General features: G+C 29.9%; 1 protein-coding gene and 1 long non-coding RNA gene across 4 annotated transcripts in view; one reads left to right on the plus strand and one right to left on the minus strand.

The window, feature by feature from the left end:
* LOC126905627 (apoptosis-stimulating of p53 protein 1) overlaps window positions 1-5021 on the minus strand; it is a 63372-nt gene extending 58351 nt beyond the window's left edge. The window contains exon 1 of one of the 3 annotated variants that reach the window (XM_050685516.1): window positions 4457-5021. Coding sequence is in view for 1 of the 3 variants with exons in the window: in XM_050685511.1 (XP_050541468.1) it covers window positions 4122-4270 (149 nt within the window). In the remaining 2 variants the exon portion in view is untranslated. Of the gene's footprint in view, window positions 1-4121; window positions 4323-4390 lie in introns of those variants that run through there. The other 2 variants (XM_050685517.1, XM_050685511.1) reach the window with 2 other exon arrangements.
* Window positions 117-7409, plus strand: LOC126905629 (uncharacterized). The gene is made up of 4 exons (XR_007704066.1): window positions 117-1523; window positions 5779-5990; window positions 6172-6312; window positions 7062-7409. It is a non-coding gene; the product is annotated as an uncharacterized LOC126905629 (long non-coding RNA).
* The last annotated feature ends 4493 nt before the right edge of the window (window positions 7410-11902 follow it).

The following is an 11902-nucleotide window of genomic DNA, read 5'->3' on the forward strand; positions in this document are numbered from 1 at the left end:
TGAACAAAAAATCCGTAAGTAAGTAAGTTTATTTTAACCATTAAAAGTATTTGTAGAAACTTAGCATAAATAATTTTAAATGTAAATATTTTGTGAATAACAAAATAATGTAAAGAAACTATTACTGCACCAGAAAAGGTTTTGTTCCATGTTTCTTTATGACAAAATAATTGTATAATTAACCAATCTTCAAATATTGTTACTATCCCTAATATATGTATATATATATATAAGTAAAATCTCAGAATGGTGTGGGAAAATAGGGTAGACAGAAAGTAACACATAAAATACACACTAGACACAACACTACAGAAAAAGGTTAAACAAATAAATTTAAAAAAAGGTTTATGTTACACATTCAATAAAGAAAATTAGAACTAACAGAAAAAACTTTTCTAGTTTTACCAATTCTTTCGAGACACATGATAACGATTTGAAGTAAAACTTTGAGTTATAACAAACCCTAACAAAACTGATATTGTAACAAATTTAAAATACAGGTAAACTGAATGGCACTCTTGGTCTGAACGTGTCACTCTAGGAATAGAAAAACATGACATTCTCAATGTAAGGCATCATCATCAAGTATATCATTGGCACAAATACAATATTTTGTTAAAACATAATTTGCAATATTCAACGATTAATTTTTTTTATAACGCCCAAAATCATGCAAAAATAAAAAAACTCAGTTAATCAGGAAGTAATAATATATAATTAAAACTTTGGCACACTCATCAATGAAATAATACATAATTTGTATGTTACATCAAGTTTTTTAATTTTATTTAGTTGTCTGGATGTAAGTAAAAAATGTTTACCTTGGCTATTATGGCATTGTATTCTACGCGCAAAAAATGTATAAAATTGTGAACTCAAATGTTTATCCCAACAAACATTCATTAATTCCTGTTATGTCAACATCTATGATAACCTACGTAGTTGGCCTATGATTGATAAGCCGGTATGTGTCCGTCTGGTGTGGTGCTTTAGCACAGGAGAAGCCCGAGGTGATTTTTATAGTTATATTTTTTTTTTAATAAAGTAGTCTTGGTTAGCGTACTAACTCATTTGTATTTTTTTTTTTTTCGGAGTCGACTATATAACATTCCTTGTGCGCCAAGTATAATATATCTGTACCTTGTATTACAGGTCAGTGGTTAAATTCAAGTCATGTCTATTTATAAAAAATCAATATGGTGTTTTGTAGCGCAGATAAAATAGTACCATTGATATTTCACTAGTTGGACCAGAATAATTTAAACCGATGAGTTAACGACGGATGTAATTTAATAGTAATTTTTCGTTAAACCAATAATTTAAAAAGTACTGAGTACAACGAAAAATATATTTTTCAATTAAATTAACTTGGCAACTTGATTTTAACTGCGTCGTGAAGACTAATTCGCTAAGATAAAAACTTCATAATGATATTTATTAAAAGTAAACAAGTTTTAGGCTGACTGGAAATTACATTTTTCGTGATCAAATACTTCTCTAACGAAACAAACGTGTCGTACAATGTAAGTAATAATATGTTCAACTAAAAATAAATAAATGGATTAAAAATAAGTTTATTATGAAAAGTAGGTGCCATTTTGTGAACGCGGTTTCTAGTCGTCTCGTATATGACATATTTTTAAAACAAGTTTTTGGTGAACATTTAAAAAAATAAGAAATTCATTTTACTTTCTACGAGCGCCTTTTATAATTACACGTTCCTAGAAGAATTCGGAGAAAAAATTTAGTGTCGATTAATTTACATAAGTTCTACACAATTTGAAAAATATATGTAAATAATCGAGTAAGCATGACGTGTGGCATGCGACCAACAATTGGTTTAACAACGTATTGTTAATACGCATTCGATTTAATTTATAGCTTTGGGGTGAGATACATATATTAGATAATAATAGACAGTAGGCGGAATTTAAGACACCTTAATAGTTTAGCTACCATAATAATATCAATAATATGCATTACAGCACAACCTGTAAATCATCCTGAGGTATATCGTACATGTGCTACACTGCCGATCGTATCACATACATTATTTAGAGGGGGTTAGTAATAATGGGCTTCGATAAGGGGAGACTGTAAAATGGGGTAACATTTACGCGAATGAAACGCAAAAATCTGACGTATAAATAACCTTACACAATCGAGTCCATTATTTAGGACGTTTTTTTTTTTTTTTTTTTTTGATTATAGACAATGCAAATGAAGACAAAAACAAATTAAAAATATTTATAAAAACAAGGTCAGGGAATTATTATATAAAACCACTCATGAAGCGTGTTACGCCCTCGGGTTACTCAAAAAATAACAGGGGTGTTCAACAGAGGACATCGAGGTGAATGTAGAAATTTTAGGTTAACTTCAATACTAGTGGCGGTAACCCAATGGACACAATCAATACGAGTTGATGACTTCCTGGCACGCAAACACGAATAAAGGGGCTAAAAAACTCGAGACACGCCCTGGATTCTAAAAAAATGTTTTTAAAAATATAATAATAAGCGTTATATATTAGCGCTAAAGATATAAACTATTATGTTATATGATAATAATTTCTTGTGTAATTGACTACCCTTGTTGTAATAAGTCGAAATTAACATATGAAAGACGTTGGTGGTACGCAGCAAAACAGGTGAGCCGATGAAAAAGATTAAATAGTAAAAAAACGTCTTAAGGGTACAATGTGGTGTTACAATAGTTTTAAACATAAATCAGAATTAAACAAATAATATTATGGAAATGTAATACATAAATATCATTTTTCGGTGGAATATAACTGTTGTTAATACAACGTGAAATATTTATCTGGGAAAATATGAGACGTGAAAGAAATAGATTATTACTTCTTCATAGCAACGAGAGATTAACATCGAACTCTAAATCGCATTTATCTGTTTGATATGAAGAAGCTGTTTTATTCTGAAAAATGTTAGCTTTCTGCAGGTATAGTCACCTTCTGAAAGCTAACATGGTAAAGTGGTCCTTCGTAAAGCACTGAAAACAATAAATACTTATAGACCTCCGCATAAAGTTCAAGCAGTTATTTACCCACAAAAGAAAATCTTACGCAATATGCGAACAAGACAATGGATTCAGCTTTTGGAGAACGCAAAAATTGTTAAAAAAAAAGTGAAATGAAAAAAAAACCGTTAAAAAAGAACTCTCTTTGTGTGTATTGACAACAAAAACGATTGTGTGCGTGCATTTGAACGTTCGGTCAGTAAAGGTTATACTGAGTACCTAAAACGGTCACCCTTTTCATAAGTTTTTATGTACATACTGTAAAAAAAGGTATATAATAATAGTTATGGGTACAAACCACTAACCGCGTCAGGGTAGCTGCGGTAACGTAAAGCCGTATGAGTCATACAAATAATAATTACATTACAAATAAAATATTTTCACAACAATTAATTTTTTCATAAACACGTCATGACACATACGTACTCCGATGTCGGTTTAATTCATCAATACAGCGAATTCACTACTATCTATCGTAGATATCTTGTAACTAGATTAATATTCAAAACCTATATTTTTTTTTAATTATGTACCATTTTTTTCTCGGACACAAAAATCTAGCCTAAGATGGATTAAAGAACAGAAAAATTTGCTAAAAAATGTGTTTAGCTGTTTTTAATGGAATTATAGTAATGTTTTTCACTAAATATTGAAATCGTAAAAAAAAAGATACAAAAAAAAAAGTCAGTAAAATTTTGTATTGACTAATAACAAGTAGTATAAGTAGATAAGCTTAATCAACGATTACATTCTATATGATAATCCAATAATAGACTAATAATTCCAAAGAACGATTATTATAACCGTCAAAGAAATTATAGTTGACAAAATTCAACAGACAGACTGATAGTGGTGATAGCGATAAATTCAACTACTTCTCAAAATATCCAAACAATATGCGGCAGTATTTTTAGTAATTTGACAGATTTCATCTCTAGAATTTCTTTTGATAGACAAATTCGCTTGTGATAATGTCTGTCAGATACCTAGCGCTATGGAATTTCATACAACTATTTTCTAGAAGAGTAAGACTAATTTTACATCGCTATGACATCGTGACAATAATGTCATTGTATACATACTCTCCTCTCATATAAACGTGCACACACAATATCATAATATGTATAAAGCAAGCGGTAGTTATGGTTACAGTAGAAAATATTTCGCCAACTATAATAGGACACTCTTTCGGCGTTTCTTTAATATTGTCAGTGAATTTCTCTATAGCCATGAAAAGTATTAACAAATGACGATGTTATCGGTGACATGCCAGACGGTCATTGATATCTCTTAAAATGTGGTCGACAAATTTAAGGGAAATTACCGGTCTACCGCCGGCCCAGGGTCATACCTCGTTAAGCTGCAGGTGCTCTGCGAACTAGCAGTTAAACCAATTAAACATTTTGTTTCAACTGACCGTTTAGCAGACCGGTACACGCAAACGGCGTCCGTAGAATGTGAGCTGCGTCTTTCTCCTCCGAGACGGTTATCCGTTTAAAAGGAGAAACTTCTTTGCTGGACGACGCGCGCGGCCGGTGTCCCACTTGTCGGTTATTGACACCGATGCGGCGCGTAACGCGTGATACTTCTTAATAACACTATATTGATAATATTATCAACACTGAAGGTTCTTCATCGTCACAGTACTTTGGTACACGATCCACGACACTAGGTAAGCGAATTCCTACGGGGAAAACACTTGATGTCACACTCGACGCGCCAAAATAACACCGTTCGCCCGCACTAATGCCACCACTTTACCCAAAGCGAAAAATTTATTTAACGATTTACCAACGGGCAGAGCACTGCACTAATAAAACACCGCACGACGTACGAGATGTGTATAACAATTGACCCGTTGGGGAGCAAAAAAAAAATTCAAAACACTTCTCTGACGGAGCACCGGGTCGGCGAGTACCTATCACGGGGATGCCACGTTACCGTACTGAGCGCGCACGCTCTCCGCACACCGCAACAGGCAAACGCGCACGGCACACAGGTATCATAATAATAACACAGTGATGTTGTCGGTGGAGGAGGACGAGAGACTTCGGCGGCGGTGGTTAGTGAGAACGAGAGAGATACAACGTTTCACACACGCACTGTGCCGGACGGGTAGGAGGACGTCCCCGGCACGCCGGTAAACGCGTTACGGTCGAAAACGTCGCTGGGCGCACGACCCGGCAACGTCGCGCAACCGGTTGGTCCGCGTTTTCTACTCGACAATCCCACCACTACTCCTGCAGATACCACACGAACATATGGTAACTGCCACCGCCACCGCACTTGTCGTTCGATTACCATCGACATCATCATAAAATTATATTCTCGGTCGTTATCTACAGGTTCGTGTTTGTGTCGCTGTCGTTGTAGGTCATCTATGTGGCGGCGTTCCGACCGTCTCGCGAGCTCCTAGAATTTCGTACATCAAATTAACTGCCAAGGGAAAAAGAGAGAGGAGGTATTTTTATACACTCGTGTTTTTGAACACTAGTAAACACTGGTAAGACTGCCGAGGTCAAGAACTAAGATGGCGTGTTTTCCCTCCAAAAACATGTGATAATGGAACCCCAAGTATAACGCTCGGCGACCTTACACGTCAATTATGTTTATTGTTTTCAATACAATGATATCGACGACGAAGGACTGATACTCCGTCCGATTGTTGGTTTTTTGTCAGTGCTATGAGATTGTCCAAAAATATGTATTACGCTAATCGATTATTATTACGGTTTTCAGAAGTACCCAAGTACAGCCGACTGGACACATGAAATAGCATTGTGCTGCAGTAACCAAAATGATTGATAATGTACTCGGCAAGTGCCTCCAAACTAAATTGACTTGAAAGTTTTATGATGTCAAAAAGAAAAATCAAATAGAAAACGAATAATTCAAGATAAAATAAAGATCCTCTGAAAAATATTACTCGAAATACAAAATTAAATATTAAAGTAAGCTTATTGGGGTGATAAAAACATTAATTTTTTCTCATAAAATACTCAACAAACATTTAATTTATTTGAAATATTCAAATTTTTATATATGAACTCTAATGTAAATATAAAATAAGGACAATTTAATTTTCTTAAAAATATACTTTTGTGACTAAGAATAAATTATTATTCCTTGCAGACAATTTGGATCACGTTCGAGTATAGACATAAATCATATTACTTGTGTCACTTGTTAATAGCCGTCGGATAATTCATTTTCAAAATCAATGATACAGATACACCCTAAAATTTTAAATTATGGTTATCAATTTAATTTTAAGTAAATATCTCTATTAAACACTTTTAAAAAATTACTAAAATAACGTAATTAGTATTTACATGCGCCATATGCTAGCAATACTTTTGTTTCGTGAAATACCATAAAAATGAAAATAGAGAAATTGTAACCGACTAAATGACTATACGTGTACATTCTGTGAACTGTTATTGTATTATTTAGTAAAAAGAAAATTAGAGAGCGCATTTGAAAAATTAGTAAATTTGCACACGATACCCTGGTTATTGTAACAATACTATTTTTTATCCTAGGGATTATCTAACTTTTTGGACTTTAACGGTTAATTACCTGCTAATATAGCCAACTGTCAGTTCATTTGTCTCTTATCTAGTTTGTTACGCAATCTTTCCATCTCATGTAGTTTTTTTGTTGTACTCCCGTAGTGTTTTAAACTTTATTAGAATATGCATATCTTTTCAGATCATCATTCACCTTGGAAATCACTGAATAGTTTTAGGCTTTTATTTTGTACTAATAATTATCATAATTATAATTCTCATTGTCTGCCGTTATGTACCTGTACACAAACATCGCAACACATCCCGTGAGGTATATATCATTAATATTTCCTCTCTGAAATCTGCATGTTGATACCATACAAGTTTTATACATTGTAAATACTGTATACTATTTAGTATATGATTTACAATGTTCAATACAGTAACAGAATTAATGTATATGTTAGATACAAGTGAATATAACATTTTTGTAAAATTGGGATGTTTTTATAGGTGAAGTCGAGAAGTCATCTGCCACAATCTAACATTAAGTTATACGAGCTTGTTAAAAACAAAATTTATCTTAGATATGTTATCAACCACTGAATAAGGTCGGGAGTTAAGGATTAGGTATGACCGCTGGGTAGCTTAGTGGAAAACTTTCGCCTGGATAGCGAAAGATCTGGGTTTGATATCTCCAGTCTTCTAGCATAGTTTTTCCTAAGTTTCAGATTTTCTAACAGCCATTACACCTAAGTTTTCAAAAATATAATATAAATGTGTTATAGATAATATATATATGAAATAAAATATGTTTAATTCAAAGTAAATGTTTAATTTGTTGTTTTGACTTGTATTTGTTTGCTTTTTGTACTTTTCATAATGGCGCACGTTTTTTAAAAATGGGATTAGTTTTATTTGTTTAAATAATTAAACTTATTAATGCATTTACAACACATCATATATAAAAATTATAAAAAAATATTGGAAACTTTATTTCTTTAGAGCAAAACCTATTACTAAATAATTATGTACACATGTTTTCTGTCATTTGACAACAGTCAAAGAATATTGTAGCTCGGTTAACATTGACTCTTATATTTACATCTACACTCATATTTTAAATAATAATAAATGCATAACTGTTCATACAACAGTGAAATGTAAAATATTTTCTTTCATATTATTTTTTAAATTCAGTTTATGTTTTAGTTAACATTAAAATCTGAAAAAGATTGAATAAGTAATGGTTTAAAAAACAACTAATATCTACATATTATGTATATTTTAATTTTTTATTATACGGGTAAACCAAAATTACAAGTGCTTTTAAAAAGTAAAATCGACGTGATGTTACTAAATATTTTTTACTTTTCACATTTAAGTGCACACCTTAAAGTAACTACATTACATTTTACTTGTGTAATCGGTTATTGTTCACTTGTGTAGTATAAATAATCGAACAGCGATGTCCAATAGCCAAAGTATCTTATCTGATTTATTTTCTCACAAGAATTTTTACTTTAAAACATTGATTACATAGAAGGTTATGGCTCATTGTAAAAGTCTAGACATAGAATGCGACCCAATTGACATTAAACAGTGTAATTTGTTCGGCAGGGACCTGAAATTTATCGAGGGTTACTTAGTATTATGTCTATAACTTGATTATACAAACTTTATAGTTATTGTGGTAAAAATAGTTGTCATGAAAATATGTAGTTTAAACAATTTTAAAACAAATAACTAACTAACAAAAAGTATTATTGGTTTTCAGTATGTGTTTAGGGCTGAGTATGATAACATTGTTCGAAAATACGCATACACTCTATATTAAAATATTTTTTTAACTTCTAGAATTAAGTATTTTTAATATTTGTTTGTTTTGCATTAATATTTTTTTAAATAATATTTTTAATTTAAATTACTAATAACCTTATGAGTTTTACATAAATAAAACTGTACTATCAAGTATAGATCTTGACCTTTTTAAAAAGGGTCATTTCACAGTATGCAATTATGAGACCTATTTTTTAAATTTCTGAATGTGTAAAAAAATTGGTATTTGATACGGTGAAAACGATATAGCTAATTGTTATTAATCCAAACAAATGTAATTATTACAATGTCCCTGCTGTAATTATCATGTAAAATTTTTCTAAGGGAAGATCTCGATTGGTGTAATATACCTCTAGATTCACCACTATTAATATTAAATATCTACACCTATTTCTATGTTATATTGATAGAGGATACTAAACATAAAAATCCTTTTAATTAATATCATATGTTTTTTTGTGGTACAATCTGGTGATGAAAAATACGTAAATAATGATTATAATCATCCCGAATATTTTTCTCTTTTCATTTCACTATTAACACACTAGATAGAGCTAGGCATAACGAAATAACATAGTCACAATTATTATGTAGACCTAAAATTGCTAAAATCAAATTCCAGCACACAATTTCAGACAATATTAAAAAATATATATATACGAAAAATTTCCTTATACATATCCTCCCCATAAGATTGTATTTATATATATTCTACTTTTTTTTTATTGTTTGAATGTTTTATATGATATTTTAAAATTATTATATTCAATTTTACCTACTTTAAAAATAAATAACGTTTTATAATCTATGTCCTTTAATCAATTTGATCAAACTTTTAATCTGTATATAATAGAATATATATAATTTATTTATTATTTTTAGTTTTTACTATTACAAATAATGTATTTAATGAACCTACTGTTTATATATATTGCATATATAAAAAATGTAATAATTAGAAAAAATGATTCTGGTCATAAAAAAAATTGAAGAGATCATTTATTATGCTGTCGTAAGAATTTTTTGTTAATTAGTATTCGTACTAGCTAAACAATAATAAAACAGTATTTACAGAAATATTTATCACTATTTAGACTGGAACAAAACTTAAAAAACTGTTTGATTCTAAACTAATATCTTTTTAGTACTTACATACAAATCTGGACTAAATATTTTTATTTTCAGAAAAATCAACCAAAACCATTTTTTTAACAATTCGTACAATACTTGAATCGTATCATTAAATTTTTTTACCATCCCTTTCTAGAAAAAAAATGTCTATTGAGGTTAAATTTCATTTACTGTTCTCTTTAAAAAATATTTTTAAGTACTAATATAAATGTTTTTTTTTTAATTTTAAAGGAGCGCACAATCCTCTTTCCATCTTTCCTTATTAATTTCATATAAAACACTTTGGATGGGAATGTTATTATAAAAATATATATGGAATAGAGCTTCCTCTATTATGAAAATAAATATATGGTAAAGTTTTTGAGAGAATAGTAAAAAAAATGTCTAACATATATCACTCACCCTTTCTAAGACATAATCCTTAGTCAGAAACGTTCATAGAATTTTTCGTGGTGGCTATATAAAACATACATTTTTTACCACACTTGAATGTTTCTTTACCATATATTTATTTTCTTCACGGGGTACTATCTCCAATATACCCCCTGTAAGAATTCCATTATATTAACTCTTATCAATTGGGGCTCGAACCTTTATTTTTAAGAACCGGATTTAAATTTTATGAAAGAATATATCTATAAAAAACTAAGGTTCTAAACTCTGATATTCAAACACAATGTTGCTCACTGTGCTACTGCGCTCAGTACAATAGTTTGGTGATCATTGTACTGACGACCGACAAAATACTAAGAAAATTCGACTACGGTTTGATTATATAATTACATAGCCATTTTACATAGTCTATTGTATTTAAGTATATTCTGACATCGATTTCGAATCTGACTTCAGTTTTTTTCTATCACATCTAGTATTTAAAATAATTATTAATTAATAATTATTTAAAGAATTAAATCATTATAAAAACTGAAAAAAATATATATTTTTAACTTTTCTTCTATAATTTGATGACGTCAAAAAAGATTTGTGTAAAATGAAGGGCTTGTCCGTCAAGTTAAACCTTTTTATAGATCTAAAAATTTTAGATTAATGGTCGTCTTTCAGAAAAAATTTTAATTAAAAAAAATGTTTAACTAAATGGATAAAAAAATAATAGGATTTTATTCTTAAAATTATTTAGCAGACAATTTTAGTATCAAATAAAATTTCTTGTCAGCAGTGAAACATTTTATTAGTAAGATATCATGTCAACAAAAACCCAGCACAGTGGGGTCTTGACATAGTTGGGTCCAGTATAGATGATATCTGACAGTGATTAAAATCACTATCATAAAAAACGCCTCGATGCAAATCTGTAGATAGTGTTTAATTTATAAAAAAAAAATTTGTTAAAATAGCATATTTTTGAATACGGTGGCCTTTTGCGCATAGAAGATAGGTCGTCGAGACAAATTTTGTTTTTCATTTTATAGTACATAAAATAAGCTTTAATTTGATATATGTTTAAAGGACGCAGTATTTCCGGAACATTTTCAAAAATTAAGTTGAAAAGTTAATTTTTGTAAAAAAGTTGCTATTTTAAATCCCTCCCAATGAGCAAGTTAAGTGATAGATTTTCAAAAAAATGATATCAAACGAAAGGAAAATATCTAAGGATTTAGTATAAAAAAAAATTATGTTGATTTGTTGATTTTTGAAAAAGTTATGGAAGTTTTAAGAAAAAAAAGTGAAAAAAATGACAAAATTTGTCGATTTTTAAATTTGTAATTTTTTTGGATTTTCCCCCATTTTCGGGAAACGAGGGAATTTTTTTCAAATTTTAAGGGTAATGTCTCCAACTAGATACGATTTGTGATCTTTTGACGTATTTTTGAAAGAAATCGGTCCAGTGAGAGCTGAGAAAAAGTGGCAACAGACATAAAAAAAAAAAAAAAAAAACACATCATAGTAGAATTAATACCTTCTCAGCTTCGCATCGAAGCTAAAATATAAAATAATTTTAAAAATGAAAAAAGTTTGAAACAATAATAAGCTATTGGCATTTAATGTGAATTGCATATCATAATTTTATTTTATTTTCTTTGTAGAAATATAACAACATGTAAGATATATTGAAAGTTTCCTTCATAATATTCTATTTAATACTTTGTTTAGGGCATGCTTTGTTAACGCCATTAATCACATATCACACGCATGGATAAACTCAAATTATTGTAAGCAAAAAATTACAGTAGTTCATAACAATTTTGTAGTGTAACTGGTGTAATTGTCGAACAATAAATGTTCCTTAAATAAAAACCCTTAATTATTATGAATTTTGAATAAAAAGATAAAAATTGAAAAGTATTTTATTATCTCTTTGCATATATTTTTAATAATTAACATCAGATATTTAAATTTTAGCAGTATCGTCATGTAATATAATT

The sequence above is a fragment of the Daktulosphaira vitifoliae genome, unplaced genomic scaffold (genome assembly GCF_025091365.1).
Source record: "Daktulosphaira vitifoliae isolate Bord-2020 unplaced genomic scaffold, ASM2509136v1 Scaffold_4, whole genome shotgun sequence".
NCBI lineage: Eukaryota > Metazoa > Arthropoda > Insecta > Hemiptera > Phylloxeridae > Daktulosphaira > Daktulosphaira vitifoliae.